This window comes from Mercenaria mercenaria, chromosome 2, assembly GCF_021730395.1.
Source record: "Mercenaria mercenaria strain notata chromosome 2, MADL_Memer_1, whole genome shotgun sequence".
In the NCBI taxonomy this organism is placed as follows: Eukaryota; Metazoa; Mollusca; class Bivalvia; order Venerida; family Veneridae; genus Mercenaria; species Mercenaria mercenaria.
In genome coordinates this window covers 13550492-13570265 of record NC_069362.1, presented here as the reverse complement: position 1 = coordinate 13570265, position 19774 = coordinate 13550492, and the positions used below count along the sequence as shown (strand labels likewise).

At 34.5% G+C, this 19774-nt stretch overlaps 1 protein-coding gene across 5 annotated transcripts in view; it reads right to left on the bottom strand.

Annotated features, from left to right (window-relative positions):
• LOC123561976 (tuberin-like) overlaps positions 1–19774 on the bottom strand; it is a 70042-nt gene that overhangs the window by 41570 nt on the left and 8698 nt on the right. For all 5 annotated transcript variants that reach the window (XM_053530330.1, XM_053530347.1, XM_053530339.1 and 2 more), the window contains 13 exons: positions 18600–18726; positions 17924–18067; positions 14962–15111; positions 14393–14496; positions 13317–13398; positions 12628–12783; positions 10907–11035; positions 7620–7748; positions 7070–7179; positions 5575–5695; positions 1378–1500; positions 683–823; positions 38–227 (listed from right to left, as the gene is read on the bottom strand). In XM_053530330.1, coding sequence (XP_053386305.1) covers positions 38–227; positions 683–823; positions 1378–1500; positions 5575–5695; positions 7070–7179; positions 7620–7748; positions 10907–11035; positions 12628–12783; positions 13317–13398; positions 14393–14496; positions 14962–15111; positions 17924–18067; positions 18600–18726 — 1706 coding nt within the window. The remainder of the gene's footprint in view (positions 1–37; positions 228–682; positions 824–1377; positions 1501–5574; positions 5696–7069; positions 7180–7619; positions 7749–10906; positions 11036–12627; positions 12784–13316; positions 13399–14392; positions 14497–14961; positions 15112–17923; positions 18068–18599; positions 18727–19774) is intronic.

The following is a 19774-nucleotide window of genomic DNA, read 5'->3' as shown; positions in this document are numbered from 1 at the left end:
ATAAAGTGAAAGCCTAACATCTACAAACTGAACTTACTAGAAAGGAAGGCAAGTACTGGTATTGCCATGGAAATGGTTGCCGAGATTTTGGACAGCTGTAGAAGTACAGAAGGCAACAATCTCATCATAACCTCCTGCATCTCTAACGTACACAATCGTAACGCATTCACACACAGCTTCGCACACTTTGATACCATACCAAACTCTAAACATTTGATTAATTCTCTCTGGAATAGAATAGCTTCTTTAGAAAACTGTAAAACATCATTTTAACTTAAACATTACAAAAGGCTCAGTTGTCTATATAGTTACACATATCTGTACATTTTGTACTTTTTAACTTGCATTTACATACTCTTGCTAAGAATAGCTAAATACAATAGGATGCCTTTGTAAATAATTATAGACAAGATTTAAACTTCAGAAATATCTTTTTACAAGTGAATTATGATATATCTGTATGAAGTAGCATATATTATATGCATTATTTCAATATACAGAAAAATACTTTCTTTAACTATTTAGAGGTAACTTATTTGTGATACTAAATATATCAAAACTGTTTCTCAAAAGCACGCTAACTGCTACTAAAATCTTACTTTACAGCTTACAGTACAGTGCCCAAATTTGATGTAAATCTTATCAATATATATCAGGCTAATAATAACTTTTCACAACATACCTGTCTGTTTCTATCTAGGTAATTATGGTAGGTTACCATGGCTGCCAGTACAGGGAAGACATAGGCATGGAAATCTGATCTTGTTAGCTTTGCTGGAGCTCCAACTAACTTCTCTGGGAAACCAAGTTGTCGGTCATTTACCTTGAAAATGTAACAAAAAGTGAACCATAGAGCTACAAAAACCAAAACTTTGGAAAGTAACTTAAAACTTCAAAAGAGCATTTTTTCATTATGTTCTACATAAAAGGCAATCCTTTCATTAAACCTCAGATTAAATAGTATTAAACACATGGTCTATGTCAATGATTTTTTTCAGTTTTGTATCAGTTTTAACCAAAGTTTTCCACACTGCATCAGCTACATGATACACATGCTCAGGAAGAATTACTTTTGATATCTTGTCACCAACAAGAATCCGTAGATTTCACCATTACATTCTCAAATTTTTTGTCTGATTGGATCCGTAAAATGTCAGTTTTTCTTTCAATATATTGTTATTTGCAATTCTTAATATTTTCAGAAAATGAAATTTTATTTCTTCATTTTGTGAAACAGTTTTCTGGAAGACTTTTTAACAGCTGAACTGAACTTATATTGCCTTGATCTAAAGTCCAAACCTCTACATATTCAATAATGCATAAAACATAAAACAAGCACCAACATATAACAAAATGAATCTAAGTACATGTACTTACCATAGCACAGAGTTTACAGCAAAGATCTACAAGGTTTTTCTTTGCTGACAGTATGATTGTTTTGTTTTGAAGCAAGATTGGTAAATTTTCCAACACCACTTTTATCACCTCCCAATCTTTCTCCTACAACATGAAGAAATGTTTGGCTGAAAAAGCTTTTACTGTGGAATATAAATTTGTCTATTTCAAACTTTTAAGTACAAAATGATGATAGTTGGGGATTTAATTTTGATGTCTTACACAACCAAGAAAACCACAATACTTAGTCCCCACTTCTATTTAATATTTCACAGTATATTAAAGCCACTATAACGGTCCGGAATTAATCTTCTCCCTAATAAACGCCAAGTACATATGCTGATTCTGATAGTACTAATAATCATTGTGCGTAAGTGTAATGAATTAAATAATTTTAAATGTGGCTATACTAATGTCAAATTATTCAGTCTGATGTTTACTTCAAAACTGACCTTGTCAACAAAGGTCATTTACCTGTCAGTAAGGATTTTAGGGGTGCATGATGTTCCTTTATGTGTATCAATAAAACCGTTAATCCTGTAATCACATGCAGTCTACCTATAGTTAAATATGTATCAATCTCCAATGAATATGTGAATAACCTTTGTCACAGGTCATTAAAATGTAAACAAACACTGTTAAATTTACTGGTCGACAAACTTTGTTTTTATTACAAATATTCTGATAATAGTTTGAGGATCGATCATGTTTTTTGGTCTAAATAGACATCAGTATTTAATAATTAAAGGGCAAGGAAAGCCTGACAGCAAGTTAATTATATATGAAATCCATCCTCAAGCCTTTTATAACGCTGAAAGATTTTTTAAAATCGGACCACTATTGAAAAAGATATGGCAGTTTGAAATTTAAGATGGCAGATAATCATTAAACGGAGGCAGCCATTTTAGTGTGTTTATCATGTTATTTACACACTGCTGAATTCTTTATTTAGCAAATAACCTTTTAAATAGATTAATTTTATAGGTTTCTTGAGTGTAAGATATAGGACATGGTAATTTCTTTCATTATAGTTGGAAGAAGTAGAAAAATTATTTTACAGAAATAAGTACAATGTCATACAGTTCAAATATGTATCTAGAAACTGAATAAACTAGAAGATGCTTTTGTAGAAAAGTAAAGCACATATCTCCCCCAATGCATAGCTGTAATAGGCAAAAAGTCAATAGGGGACAGGAGCCAAAGTCAAAGAGACACTGATGGTTTGCTGCAATAGGGGTCATCTACTCGGCATGTCCAATCATCATATGAAGTTTAAACATTCTGGGCCTAGTGGTTCCTAAGTTATGGTTTGGAAACAATTTTCCAAGTTCTGGCCCCTGTGACCTTGACCTTTAATGGAGTGACCCCAAAACCACTAAGGGTCATCTACTCTGTATGTTCAATCATCCTATGAAGTTTCAACATTCTGGGTCAAGTGGTTCTCAAGTTATTGATGGGAAAAGAGTTTTCCATGATCAGGTTCCTGTGACCTTGACCTTTGCTCAAGTGACCCCAAAAACTATAGGGGTCATCAACTAGTCCTATTATCCTAGGAAGTTTTAAGGTTCTGGGTCAAATGGTTCTCAAGTTATTGATTGGAAACCATTTTCCATGTTTTGGTCCCTGTGACCTTGACCTTTGATCAAGTCACCCAAAAATCAGTAGCGGTCATCTACTCTACATGTCTAATCACCCTATGAAGTTTAAACATTATGGGTCAAGTGGTTTTCAAGTAATTGATCAGAAACAGTTTTCCATGTTCAGGCCCCTATGACCTTGACCTTTGATCTAGTAGGTACAAAAATAATAGGGTCATCCACTCTGTAAGCCCTACTACACTATGAAGTTTGAAGGTTCTAGGTCAAATGGTTCTCCAGTTATTGATAGAAAATGAAGTGTGACAAACGCATGGCCCCTGTGACCTTGACCTTTGACGAAGTGACCCCAAAAACAATAAGGGTCATCTACTCTGTAAGTCTTATTACCCTATGAAGTTTAAAGGTTCTAGGTCAAATGGTTCTCAAGTTACTGATCGGAAATGGATTTCCATGTTCTGGCTTCTGCGACCTTGACCTTTAATAGAGTGATCCCAAAATCAATAGGGGTCATTTACTCTGCATGTCCATCATCCTATGAAGTTTCACATTCGTGGTCATGTGGTTCTGTAGTTATTGATTGGAAATGGTTTTCAATGTTCAGGCCACTCTGACCTTGACCTTTAATGGAGTGACCCCAAAAATATTAGGGGTCATCTACTACATAAGCCCTATTAAGTTTGAAGGTTCTAGGTTGAATTGTTCTCCAGTTACTGATCGGAAATGAAGTGTGACTGACAGACTGACAGGGCAAAACCAATATGTCTCGCCCAGTGGGGGTGGGGGGAGACATAATTCGTCATTTTGTTTTCTGTTGCCATGGAAACAAAACGGCCACATTTTTATAAAATATTTAAATACTTGTAACTTTCTCATTTCTATGCCGATTTTGAAAATTTCTTTCACTTCTTTAAATGATTTAAGAAACCCTAGCAGAGAAATTACCTTTATACACTTCAGTTGTGGCTTTAATAGAAAAACAATAATTTTATGAAAGCACCTTGCCAATCACTAACTGAACATCTGCAAAAAGCAGTACAAATGATCTGGCAAAAACTTACAAAATACAAATTAGGATGTTTCTTGAGATTTCTTTTCTAACAAGTAATAAAATAAATATAAATTCAGTTTCAGATTTAACCTTTAGCCTGCTGGTGGCAAGTGATTCTGCCTTTGCAACCAGTGCAGACCAAGAGACGGATGTGCAGGCCGATCAGGGTCTGCACTGTTCGCTATTCAGTCAGTAAATTTACAGCGAACACCCCTTCGAATAAAAAATGGTATTGCCCTAATTGAATGATGGACCAATCCATTGTAGAAATTTAACTGGTTAAAGGTTAAGAAAATATCTGGAATCTTTGCCAAATTATACTTAGTGTTATTTCTAGAGCGACGCAGCGGGGCGCCCCGCCCTGCCCTTTTTTACTGCCGCCACGCTGCCCTTAAAATGTGCCCTCTTGCCTTTGATCTTCTGCTAAATCCCGCCAATTTCCCTGTTGACATGCCTCGACGATTTTTTGATCAGCAAATTACGTCACGGCGAGTGCACACAGGTAATGAGAATCAATGAAGTGTTAAAACTAATTGATAAAGAGTATGGATCCTGTGAAATGTCAAAAAGGCGTGCGTAAGCGGCCAGCTGATTACCGAGCACGTGAAAAGTGCCTAGATTTCATTGTGCAAAATTTAAATTAGACCGTTGTTTAGTATAATAACAAGTATAATATCAATGCAGTTTGATTCTACTGTAATTTAAACAGGAAAATGCACAAATTTAAATGAATATCGAAAGTAAAAGTAAGTTTAGAATGTCCGTTCACGAGTCTTATTACTCCCGATGTCGTATGCAATTTTTCCATATTTCCTTCAAAAAAGCTGACAGTTGGGGTATTTTTTATGATGAGAAACATCAAAATTTGAGGCACTATCTCTGGTTTACTCTAGTGGGTCATGTAAAGTGAGTAAAAACTACTTTCAGACAACATTCCGAAAGTGTACCAGTATCCGGATAGTATATTTTGGATATGCGTTTTAGTAAACTTAAACCTGACTGTAATAGCACTTTTCTGTTAATGAAATATTGATGAAAGACCTGATCAATACAACATGACTTAATTTTGATAATTATTAGTTTACAATGTGACATGAAACAGGCCTTTAACTATGTTGTTTACAACATATCTTGGTCAAGATTAAGCTTATATTAAGGCCCTCCACTATTTCATATTCATATGAATAAGTTGACATTCTTGGTGACATTTTTTAAGAGAAAGGCTTGAATGGTTTAACCTAAACTATAAAGTAAGTAAAAAGCCTTTGTAAACTTTGTTACTGGTTTTGGGAAGATTTACCACTTTATTCTGTGACATTTCTTTTAAGTGTGCAATAAACTTATAAAGATAAATGGAATACATATTAACTATAGACATCTAGAAATGAAACTACTGCTATATATATATGATAACTTTCACGTCTAAAAGAGCACCCTGCCCCTTTCGGACAGCACCCTGCCCCTTTTTGGCAGCACCCTGCCCTTTTTGAGCTCTAGAAATAACACTAATACTGTTTACAAAAAGAGACTTACATTTTCTAAGCACTGGATGAAGAGGGAGAATGCTCTAGTATAATCCAGGTAAGACTGGGTCACCCACTGACCAACATTGGGGGATGGTGATACTGGGCTTCTAGGTGGACTCTTCTCAGATCTATATAAATTAATATATACTGTTATGAAAGTGCATTAAGAAATCTTTTTACAACAAAACATATTGTAGAGTTGTGCAATAAATCTGTATTTGGTTTTTAAATGAAACAGACAATGGTTCGCCTATTTATCACTCCTTGACTCAAATAACAACTGTTTAGTTAAAGGAAATGTTTTTGTGTAAAAACTGGTCATATAGTTACATCCCTCCTGTCTTTTTGTTTTGCTGGGTTTTAATCAGTTTACCAATATTATTTCAGTTCTGTGAGTTAACCTTCTGTTGTTTTTTTTTCTCACCAGTATTCTGTGAGTTAACCTTCTGTTGTTTTTTTTCTCACCAGTATTTTGTGAGTTAACCTTTGTTGTTTTTTTTTTCTCACCAGTATTTTGTGAGTTAACCTTTGTTGTTGTTTTTTTCTCACCAGTATTCTGTGAGTTAACCTTCTGTTGTTTTTTTCTCACCAGTATTCTGTGAGTTAACCTTCTGTTGTTTTTTTCTCACCAGTATTCTGTGAGTTAACCTTCTGTTGTTTTTTTCTCACCAGTATTCTGTGAGTTAACCTTCTGTTGTTTTTTTTCTCACCAGTATTCTGTGAGTTAACCTTCTGTTGTTTTTTTTCTCACCAGTATTCTGTGAGTTAACCTTCTGTTGTTTTTTTTCTCACCAGTATTCTGTGAGTTAACCTTCTGTTGTTTTTTTTCTCACCAGTATTCTGTGAGTTAACCTTCTATTGTTTTTTTTCTCATCAGTATTTTGTGAGTTAACCTTTGTTGTTTTTTTTCTCACCAGTATTCTGTGAGTTAACCTTTGTTGTTTTTTTTCTCACCAGTATTCTGTGAGTTAACCTTCTATTGTTTTTTTTCTCATCAGTATTTTGTGAGTTAACCTTCTGTTGTTTTTTTTCTCACCAGTATTCTGTGAGTTAACCTTTGTTGTTTTTTTTCTGACCGGTATTAATCCTGTTTTGCGCAAGTAACTAACAACTTCTCACCATGAATCAGAGCTGGATGATGAATCACCTTACACATTTTGTTTTTAGTCAATCATAATGAAGAAATTACATCTCCCCCAGAATTCAATCATATGATTCCTGATAGTTAGCACTGTGGTCTACCTATTGAGATAATCAGGTGGGCTATGGAATAGTTGATGCTGACTCTGTTCTACATTTTTCACACAAGTGGACATCTGATTAACTGTATGACCTCTTCAAATCAAAGGACTATGTAAACAGTAAGTCATCAAATGAAACCACTGTGAGCCATTAAGACAATCATTATTTTTTCTGAATTTAAATAAAATGTTCAAGTGTCATAATGTCCCTTTTATACAATTTTAAAAAGATAAGTCAAATTCTGGTAAAGCAAGACTCACCTTTCACAAGTTACATAAGGGCTAAATCTAAGAGGACCATCTGAAGATCTATCAAACATTCCAATTCTGTGTATAACATCTGCTCGCAGGTTCAGTAAACACTCTATTATCTGAAAAAATATGAACTGTAAAATGCATGCAGTTGTAATTACGTTTAGTTATAATTTACAAAAACAACAACAACACAGAAACTGTAACAATTACTTACCATTCAAAAAGACTTGAAAATATTTCTAAGAACACTTACAAGCATAATCATTACCTCATTTTATGCACTGCCTTTTTTAATATGCCTTTTTATTTTTATGATGTTCCTCTATCTGTTCGAAACTGATGGTAATTAATTCATGTTTGGACACACATAACAGTCCTGTTTGGACTTTGCATGAATATCAAGCACACGTGACAGCTAAAAAGAAGTCATCTGCAAATATTAAAATCAGAAATTAAACTAGTGGTGTTAATACTAGTCGGTCACTGGTCAGACGTGGCTGAAGTATAAGCTGACTGCAATACATTACATTTCTTTCAGTGTAATGGTTGTACTTACAGATTTTCTCACAGCACCTGCTATATGACCACTGTAATTTTTGGGTTCATTAAAATGTAAGCTCAGATGATTGAGCAATATCTCGTAAAGCTTGATGCATACACCAGGTGGATAGGTGTACAGCTTTGTCTGAAAGAAAAAAAGAAATGAAACAAGCTGCATTCTTTTCATGTAAACCAGCAAGGAATACAATCGTTTATCCAAAGACAGTTAAAATATAATTGTTAATGTTATTTCTAGAGCGACGCAGCGGGGCGCCCCGCCCTGCCCTTTTAACTGCCACCACGCTAGGGCTGTCATTGATTGGGTCTTAGGCATATCGATGATACCGATATATCAGAAGACAAATATCGACGATACATCGATATATCGATTATTAAGTTAGATTAACAATCTATTTGTTCGTATGCGTACTATATACCTTCCTGTAAATGCTATTTTTAGTTTTATTGCCTATTTTTCATATTACTGTTTGATTGTGTTGTATTTGTATTTATGAAATTAAAGAAAATAATAACAAGAGCACCGCCTTGCGGGTGCTGACGCTCATCTGATTTTTTTTGTATAATAGAAATATTGTCCTACCCATGATTTTCTAAGTCTAAAAAGGGCCATCATTCTTGCAAAAAGCAGGATAGAGTTATGTTTCTTGATGTACAGTGTCCACTTATGATGGTGAAAAACTGTTGCAAGTTTTAAAGCAATAGCTTTGATAGTTTATGAGAAAAGTTGACTTAAACATAATATTCAACCAAGAAAATGATTTTTCTAAGTCCAAAAGGGGCAATAATTATTGCAAAAAGCAGGATGGAGTTATGTTGCTTGCTGTACAGGGTCAGCTTATGATGGTGAACAAGTGTTGCAAGTTTCAAAGCAATAGCTTTGATAGTTTAAGAGAAAAAGTTTACCTAAACATAAAACTTAACCAAGAAATCTGATATTTTCTAAGTCCAAAAGGGGCCATAAATCTTGCAAAAAGCAGGATGGAGTTATGTTTCTTGCTGTACAGGGTCAGCCTATGATGGTGAACAAGTGTTGCAAGTTTTAAAGCAATAGCTTTGATAGTTTAGGATAAAAGCTGACCTAAACATAAAACTTAACCAAGAAAACTGATTTTCTAAGTCCAAAAGGGGCAATAATTCTTGCAAAAAGCAAGATGGAGTTATGTTTCTTGATGTACAGGGTCAGCTTATGATGGTGAACAAGTATTCCAAGTTTCAAAGCAATAGCTTTGATAGTTTAGGAGAAAAGTTGACCTAAACATAAAACTTAACCAAGAAATCTGATATTTTCTAAGTACAAAAGGGGCCATAAATCTTGCAAAAAGCAGGATGGAGTTATGTTTCTTGCTATACAGGGTCAGCTTATGATGGTGAACAAGTATTCCAAGTTTCAAAGCAATAGCTTTGATAGTTTAGGAGAAAAGCTGACCTAAACATAAAACTTAACCAGGCAACGCCGACGCAGACGCCGACGCCGACGCCGACGCCGACGCCGACAACCGCTCAAGTGATGACAATAACTCATCATTTTTTTTCAAAAAATCAGATGAGCTAAAAATTAATAAAATCTTTCATTTTTATTTTGCCTCCACTTCTCTTTGGCATTTATCCAAATTTACAACTTTGTGAACTTAATAGTTTTTGAGGGTCTGAGTGTTTATCTGGATAGTTTTTTCTCTCTGTAAAATATCGATTTTTGAAAATGGGAATCGATAATCGATCGACAAAAAAATATCATTGATACATCGATATCGTTTCTATCGATGACAGCCCTACACCACGCTGCCTTTATAATGTGCCTTCTTGCCTTTGATCTTCTGCTAAATCCCGCCCTTTATCCTGTGGACATGCAGTGCCGATTTTTTTATCAGCAAATTACGTCATGGCGAGTGCACACAGGTCACGAGAATCAATGAAGTGTTGATTATGTGTACTGTCAAAAAAGTGCCCATTAATAAATTATCAGTAAGCGGCCAGCTGATTACCGAGCATGTGAAAAGTGCCCAGTAAAATTTCTTCATGCAAGCTTTAAATTAGACCATTGTTTAGTATAATAGGTATATATCTTTGCAGTCTGATCCAACCTTAATTTCAACTAGAAAATCCACAAATTTTAATGAATTTCGAAAGCAAAAATAAGTTTAGAATATTCATTCACAATTCTAATTACACCAGATGTCGTATGCAAATTTTCTGTAATTCCTTCAAAAAAGCTGACTCTCAGTGTTATTTTTTTTTATGATAAGTATCATCATAATTTGAGGAATTATCTCTGGTTTACCTTAGAGAGTCGAGTAAACTGAGTGAAAAAACACTTACACAACATTCCAAAAGTGTACCAGTATCCGGATAGTACATTTTGGATATATATTTTTTACAGACTTTTTTAGCACTTTTCTGTTAATGAAATATTGATGAAAGACCTAATTTATATGACATGAATATTAGTTACAATGTAACCTCAAACTGACCTTTTTATCATGTTGTAACATGATCTTGGTTTTAAGCTTAAACATATAAAACCCTTCCACTATACATGTATCATATTCATATGAATAAGTTGACATCCTTGGTGGCATTTTTTAAGAAAAAGGCTTCAATGAATGGTTTGACAAAAAATTTAAAGTAATGTAAAACCATTTGTAAACTCTATTACTGGTTTTGGGAACATATCTTTTACCACTTTATTCTGTGATATATATAAGTATGCAATAATGATAAATGTAATGAATACATAACTATAAACATCTAGAAATGTATAACTACTGTTGCAGTAACTTTCCCATTTAAAACGGCACTCTGCCCCATTTTGGCAGCACCCTGCCCCTTTTTTTTATACAGCACCCTGCCCTTTTTGAGCTCTAGAAATAACACTAATTGTGTTTGCTTTCTCTATTCTATGACAGGCTGTCTTATTATAAGTAAATGAAGACAAATTTCAGAAATCTTTCCTCAAAATCTGTCAATATGTTTTAAATTTTACCAATAGCTTATCTTGAAAACCAACTTTCAAGCGTAACATTAATGTAAGCTGAAGATTATGTCAATTTTTTAGGCAGGGAAAACAGCAGAGTAGATGCAATGCTCTTCCACAAGCCTGCATAAGAAGTTCCAAGATTTAAAGTACTTGATTCATGCAGCTCTCAAATTGTTAGGAGAATCCTTGTCCGTTATTTTAGAGAAAACTGACAAAATGGCATTTATCTGCATACGAGATCAGTACACAAAAGTTAATGACACCAATACACAAAAATTATACAGAAAAACATTTATAAGAAAACATACCTTGAACAATTCTATCATTAATACTACAGCTGATTTCACATCTATCAGATGTGACTCATCAATGATCTCTGGACTGTCCGCAGTCAGATACGGGGAAAGATGCCGCCCAACCAGGGGACAACACAGGATCTGCAACAACAATATATCTAACTCAACTGCATACACGTTTCAAATATTTTATGTCTTCTACTGGGATAACTATATACATTATCATATCTAGGACTGGAATGATTTCTAAATTTTGAAATTGGTTAATCATTTGTATTAAATCAAATCGAACCGGTTAATCGGCCGCCATATTTAAAATGCCGTTTTCTTTAATGACGACCGTATCAAGGTACTTCCAGCAGCTGACTTCATAAGGCACTTACAGACTTTATCGTTTGCAATCAGTGTGATAATTGGTAAGTCATATTTTAGTGCATTGTTTTCAAATATATCACGATAGGCAAATGTGTTATGTTCAAGTTGTGTTTAAACAGAAATTAACTGCGGGTCTATCATATAGTATGCGATGGTCAAAAAATGTATAAAGATAAAGAACAATTTGTGATGTTTATTGTTTGAGAGCAATTAACGGTTTTGCAAAATTAAAACCAATTTTACTTAGTAATCGAATCAGATCCAATTAACCGAGTAATTTTCCCAGTCCTTATCATATCATAACAAAAATACAATGCATTGTGGTCCAAACACGAGTTGTCTGAGAAGACAACATCATTTCAATACTAGATAGTGAAATAATGCACACCTGAGGAACATGGAGCTATCACTGGAGTGTTTAATGATCTGATGATATTGGAAATACAAGTACTTAAAGTCTGTGTCAAATGTATCTAGTAATTACACAGGTAGAGTGAAAGTGTATCAAAATATTAACCTAGTATAAAAGGGCCTTAAGTCATGGAGTATTTCTGCATTAGTAGTGCATCATTTGTCATATCATGTGGCTAAATTAAATATGGTGGAACAGAGTTATGGACATTCTGTCGTATGAAATGGTGAAGATGTGAACAACTATTCAAAGTTTAAATCAAATCCATTTAATAATAACGGAGATGGAGTAAAAATACATCAAAACTTAAGACTTGAAATTTTAAGCCAAAAGAGTGGATTTCCATGAAATATTGGTGTGAGAGTTATGACTCGAGTCAAGTTATGTGGGTGGTGTTGAGGAATATCTATCTTAAATCTGAAGCAAATCCACCAAGTAATAATAGAGATAAAGTGAAAGTGCATCAAAAGTATAATCAAGGTGCGGATCAGAATGCAAAAGCCGGCAGTAGAAGGACATCTCTCCATATACTTTGTTTAGTTGAGTAACAAAATCAAAGGCTATCATATAACAGGAGTAAAAGATAAAAGTGTCAAGGAGATGATAAAACTCCTGTGTCAATAATTGGAAGATTACTTGACTGAATATCATCTTACATTTACAAGTAAGATATGACCATAGCAAGTGTCATATACATGTACATATATATATAAAGAATGACTAACTTTGCTCTTTAAAACAAATTAAACAAGTAATATTGATTAAAGGAAGCCCACAGACCTTATATACACATGACATTTTTTCTCTAAATGCGTCTTTTTTTTTTTGCTTTAACTGAGTAACAGTTAAATATACCAGAATATGCAAAGGAAACGAGCTCTTGCTGCAGATGTCAAACAGAAGTGTTTGTTATAATGCAAACTTTTGAGGGCAAAGAAATGCCTACCTTTTCTACCATTACAATGACATCAAGAAAACTTGATGGTGAGCATCCCTGAGCCAGACCAAGGAGGATTTCTACAGAGAATTTCCTGATGTTAACATTATCATCTGTCTCTATATGACACAGATGGGGTAATACCACATGGTGTATGAGATCATCCTGTAATTATAACATAATCTTTGTATCACAATAATTCTGACTTGTCAGTAGTAGTTAAGGCCGCTCACTTAGAATCACTTGCCCAACAAACCCTGCTTGAGTCATCACACAGGGAAACTGCAGAATGTAGGTTGCAAACTTGCATCCAAAATAATATCTAGAGGGGAATCTTGGTTATTATTAAAAGATGGAAAGTCATGCTATGACCTAAACTGTGACTCCAAAGCACAGCAGTACCATTCTCACTGAGATATCAACTGATCAAGTGTAACCATACTGCTTGGTCTTGATACTTGTTTTTCTATAGCCTCAACTTTCTATTTACAACATTTTTTTAAGTGAATCATAAACCTTAACCAAACTTTATTTAAACATTGTTTTTTAGACTATACAAAGCTGCGGAAATCTTCAGAATCGTACATACTATATTTACTGCTAGAACAAGGAAATTCAAGAAATTTTACTCTAGACAAAACTACCAGCTTTAAGCTGGCTATACTGTACTTTCTTAGTGTACACAGAAAACCACTCACCTCATATAAATGCTTGTTAATACTGAGAACAAAGGATAAAACATCTAATGCTTTCAAACGAATCTTGGTCCTAGTTTCAATTCTGAAATTGTAAAATGCAGGTTATTTGACGATATCTTAAAAAACAAAGGGTTACAAAAAGTCAAACGGACTGGCATTTCTTTTACAGCAACTATTTTTTTTATTCAACTCAAGTGCAGTATACGAATCTTACTGTAGTAAATAAAGATTACCTTGTGTTTGTAATTTTAAGGAAATGTTACAAAAATACTATGGATCAGCATTTCTTTTACAGCAACTAACTTCTTTTTATTCAGTTAAGGTATAGTATGTACATTCTTGATGTAAATAAGGATTATATTGTGGCTGTAGTAAGATTTTTTAAGTTTCTTTTTATGTAATGCTAAACACAAATCCTAATTAACAAGAGCTGTCCGTAACACAGCCAATGATTGACTATTCGAATTGTTGCCTGACGCAGGAATATTAATCAATTTAATCAAGTATCTGCATTAGTCTTAGTGATAGTAACTTGCATGCAAAACTTTAACCTGAAGTTTTAAGTTCAAAAGGGGACATAATTTGGCCAAAATGCAGGTCAGATTTATGGGACTTGTTGCTATCACCAAGTTTTATACCCCCAAAGACACATGTAAAGTTTCAATTCAATATCTGCATTAGTTTTGGTAATAACATGCAATGATGCATGTAAAACTTTAACCAGGATGTTCTGCCCAAAAGGGGGCATAATTTGGCTTAAATACATGTCAGGAGTTATGGGACTTGACCCAGTGAGGTATGTAATTGACCTAGAAAAAGAAAAAGTAAGTTTCAAAGCTATATGCCTTTAAATTAAACCCATACGTACATGCATGCAAAACTTCAACCAAGAATAAAGTAGAATAGCTTGACTATTCGAAGGCTAGACTATTCTTCGAGTAGTCGGGCCAAAAACTATGCCGTTAAAAACTTTTATTATTAAGAGCAATTTGACATGTTATACCATGAATGCTAAAAAGGCAGACACCTTATACAAGTGTGTAAAACTTTACATTTGTTATATAATATTAACTTACCTAAAATACCTATCTAGGAGATGAAACAAGTTGCTAATCCAGTTTTCTTTTACAGGATGAATATTTTGGGAAAGATGTGATATCAATAAAATAACAGAATTCTCCTGTAATATAAATACATTTTATAATTGAGATATTTTTACTGAATAGAATAACCAGAAAATTCAAATGTACTCAAATGTTAGTTAATTTTAACATTTAAATCAGAGTTTCAATAAACAAAGTCAAATACAAATCTTTCGGCTATAGCCATGTCTTACAAACTCACTTTCATGGTTTTAGGCTTAAAATGTGGGTGCCCATTATACATGGCTATCTTGAAATCACATGAAAAACTGAAGGACAACCATTTTTATAACCACATATTCTAAAATTCTTCACATGACTTTCTTCCCCTTATACAATATCTGTACCACGAAAAACATAACATCTAATTTTAAAAGCAATTTTCAGGTAAAACACACATTTGTCATTTTGTGTGATGCATAGGCATACACTTATTGTTTGATGATTTTAAACATCTTCAAAATTACGGTAGAACTTTAGAACTTTTCAAAATATGTACATACTGGTCTCTTTGCAGGACACATTTCTATAATGTTAAAGAATCTATCAACAGATCCAGAGAACTGGCCGTGTTCCTGTAGCTGCTCTATTGTAGACAATGTATCGTGTAGTTCAACTGGGGTCTGTGGGTGAGCCGACAAATCCTGGGCTGTCTACAATTATATACAAATATTAAACACATACTATCAGGTGCAGGAAAAATAAATGTTTTCTATCAGGAAAAATATTTGTACTTTGTTTCTAAGGGAATAGATCCTGTTTTCTTTCAAAGTTTACATTGAAAGTGTTGTTGCCTTCTTCTAAGTTCTAACTTCTTCTCTTCTGGTTACTGACAAAAGTACAACTTCCCCACTTAAAGCACAGGTGTAATATGTGGCAAACCTGAACATTTGTGAAATAGTTTAAAGCTCTACATTTAACCTTTAGCCTGCTGGCGGCAAGTGATTTTGCCTTTGCGACCAGTTAAGACCAAGATCAACCTGCACTGTTCCCTATTCAGTCTGTAAATTTTCAGTGGACACCCCTTCAATTAATAAATCATATTGCCCAAACTGAATGATGTACCAGTCCATTTTAGAAATTTAGCAGGTTAAAGGTTAAGCATAGTATGTCTAAATTAATATACAGGCCTGTGATTCAGTTAAAAGCCAGAAGCTTGAAAACTCTTACTTTTCAAAGGCTTAAATACCCTTTCCGATAAAGTTATATACTTCTCGCATTCAAAAGCCTGAAATCAGGACTAGTCTGGAAAAATCCAAGGTCTGATAAACATGTATTATTATTCTGAGTTACTTTCTTTTTCAACAACATTTAGCTCTTAACAAAATAAATCAAACAGTGCTTGGATATAAGAAGAATGTTAAATAAGAGGGTCATGATGACCCTGGTCCACTCACCTGAGTAATATGACCTACATGTTTCAAATATCAAAATGATGCTAAAATATTAAGAAAGTAGGTCAGTAGGTCACTTTCATGGTCACTGAAAGTCAGTTTCAGGATCGGTGTGCAAAACTGTACTTGTCATCAAAATCTCAAGGTTCTATCTTAAAAAACTAGAGCTATCACTAAAGGTGATGAATGTACCCCCCACATGCACTGACACAGTACATTGCAATTTGACGCACACAAGATTGCATAATTATGTGGACTGTACGTATATAGACTGTTTGTATACAGTATAGTAACAAAAAACAAAGTCCAATAACTATGCAGAATATTTATCTAAAAGAACGTAACATGCACCATGCACAACTAGGGTTGAAACTGATCACTTGTGTGAAGTTTCATTAAATTGTGTGCAAGGGTTCAGAAGATTACGCGCGCACAAGATTGCATATGCAGACTGTATGTACATAGTATGTGAACAAGAAACAAAGTCCCATAACTCTGCAATTTTTGTCGTTGAAACAACCTAACATGCCCCATGCACAAGTACTGTTGTTACTGATCACTTGTGTGAAGTTTCATTATATTGTGTCAATGGGATGAGGAGAGATGGTGCGCACAAGATCGTGTCTATGTATATAGTATAGTAACAAAAAACAAAGTCCCGTAACTCTGCAATTTTTTTTTCTGAAAGAACCTAACATGCCCCATGCACAACTACTGTTGTAACTGATCACTTGTGTGAAGTTTCATTAAATTGTGTCAAGGGGATGAGGAGAGATGGCGCGCACAAGATTGTGTCTATGTATATAGTATAGTAACAAAAAACAAAGTCCCATAACTCTGCAATTTTTTTATCTGAAAGAACCTAACATGCCCCATGCACAACTACTGTTGTTACTGATCACTTGTGTGAAGTTTCATTAAATTGTGTCAAGGGGATGAGGAGAGATGGTGCGCACAAGATTGTCTCTACGGACAGACACACGGACAGACAGACAACCTGAAACCAGTATACCCACCCCCCCCCTACAACTTTGTTGTCAGGGGGTACAAAAAAGGAGGTCAGTAGGTCAAGGTCAAAGTCAAGTGACCCCTAATTACTTGGGGTCATCAGGTAATTATAATAAAACAGTCTAGGAAATATGATCAGAAAATTTTTAAAGTATTTTTTCCATTCCATAATTCATATAACAAGTGACCTCCGGGGCAGGGCCTCTTTTCACCCTAGGGGCATAATTTGAAGATTCTTGTTAGAGAACTACTAGGCAATGCTACATACTAAGTATCAAAGGCCTAGGCCTTGAACTTTCAGAAATGAAGATTTTTTTAAAAAATTACTATAAAGTCTATGTAAAACCTGGGACCCCCGGAGTGGGGCCACTTTTCACCCCATGGTAATAATTTGAACAATCTTGGTAGAGGATCGTAAGGCAATACTACATACCAAATATCGAAGGCCTAAGTCTAGTGGTTTCAGAAAAGAAGACTTTTAAAGTTTTTTCCTATATAAGTCTATGTTTACATGGGACCCCTGGGGCAGGGCCCCTTTTCACCCCAGGGGCAAAATTTGAACAATCTTGCTAGAGGACCACTAGATGATGTCACAGATCAAATATCAAAGCCCTGTGGTTTTTGACAAGAAGATTTTCAAAGTTTTTCCCTATATAAGTCTATGTTAACCATGTGACCCCCCATACAGAGCCATATTTGACCCTAGGGGGATAATTTGAACAATCTTAGAGGACCACTAGATGATGCTTCACACCAAATATCAAAGCCCTAGGACCTGTGGTTTTGGACAAGAAGATTTTCATAGTTTTCCCTTTCAGTTGCCATGGAAACCAGAGTTCTGCTTGGAATTCAATTCTTTGAAAAATTTTGAAAGAGGGCCACCTAAGGATCATTCCTGTGAAGTTTAGTGTAATTCTGCCCAGTGGTTTTCAAGATTTTTTTAGAAATTGTTGAAGGACACACGACACACTACGCACACCGGACATTGAGCGGTCACAAAAGCTCACCATAAGCCTTTGGCTCAGGTGTGCTAAAAAATAAACAGCTGCCAATCTAAACTTACTTCAAGCTGTCTGAGCACAGTTTCTAGAATGTCTAAGATGATATCCCATGTTGAACTAGGCAGCTCCTTGCCATATTTCTTCACTAACCGCTGCACAGACAGAGTGACTTCATAGGCTATCATTGCATTCCCTGATGATAATACCTGTTAAACAGAGATTAATTCGAAATAGAAATGAAACAAAAATATCAGATAAAAAATATCTTGATGCTTTGAAAGAATTAAACTGTACCGCAGTGAATGTTGTAAAAATGCTATTTTGAGACATTATATTTAATATAAGGTTGTGCATTTGCTCAATATCTCTAACAAAATTAATGTGTTTCAATAAGATCTTGGCTCATTAAGTTGCAACATTTGTCCTCATCTGGGAGCTGTCTCTACCATTTATCTTTTAAAATGACATGGTTTACAACCATCTCAAAATTTTGTGTCATACACAAATCATCTCCATGTCTTACAACAGACTTTCAATACAGATTGTGCATCTTATGGATGGGACAATCCAACAATTAAACCAAGCAAAGACTGAAGACCCAAGTCTAAGATCAACATATTAAAAGGCAACTTGATTTTACTTTTGCATGTTCTATGAGCTCAATTCTGTTCAGTATCCAGTCACAACCCATTTTAACCTGTTTACTATATGTTCATACCACAACTAGATTCAACTTACATGAAGGAATGATGGTAAAACTGCAGATGGCGTATGCTTCAGAAATGCTACTTTTCTAGATCCCCATAATGCCATACCAATGTAAAATATTGCACCACGTAGTAATGTATAGTCTATTGGCTGCTTTCTGAAATACAAAACATGCCGTTCCAAAATAAATAGGACTATATCATATTTGAACAATAAATAATCTGGTATGGGTGAAGAAGCTCTCTCACCCAGTGATTATGACAGGTGATTTCAAATATCTTGCCCTTAATGCTGTAGGATTAATATATGGGCTGCAGTATTTTTCTTGAGAAGAAGTAATCAAGCTTGATCACACAAAATCAGTGGTTCTACTAAGGTGCCTGCCCAAGCCTGATATATTGCCCAGAGGGGGCTCCTCGGAACTTTCTCTACCATCTGGAATTATAAAGTCCCCTTGAGACCCTTACTGTGTCAGTGTTACTTAAAACAAACAATTGTGCAAACATCATACCATTGAATACTATAAATAAAAGAAGTGAATACGACTTCTAAAACATTGTCTATTGGTCTTGGGCCATTTCATATTTTTTTGGTGTTCATGTGTGTCTAGCTATTTAAATTCCTTTTCAATATGCCTTAGCAATGAACAAAACATAATGAAACTATTAAAAACAACATGATGAAAACTGTTAACCTTCATCTTTACAACTGATTTTCAACCACAGAATTATCCTCAATATCAACTACTGCAGACCAGATATATTCGCAATGTTATAATTTTTGCTAGTATTTGTGAATAATACTACTCACAGATTAAAAACTTTTGTGAATATTAACTGCATTATGTCCAAAAACCCTGAACAGTTATGTTTTGGGAATTCTTACCACCGCACATAAGGCTGCTAACCATGACATTGCAATACAAAGGCTCAGCTAAAATCACCCAATTTACCTATTAGTTTAACTAGTTTATCACAATCTACCTAGTTTAACACAATTTACAGCATTAATTTAAAGTTTATCATGATCTGTAGTATTAATTTAAACAGTTTATCAAAATCTGCAGAATTAGTTAAACTAGTTTATCAAAATGTGCAGTTTTAGTTTAACTAGTTTATCAAAATCTACCTAGTTTAACACAATTTGCAGTATTAGTTTAAACAGTTTATCAAAATCTGCAGAATTAGTTTTAGTAAGTTTATCAA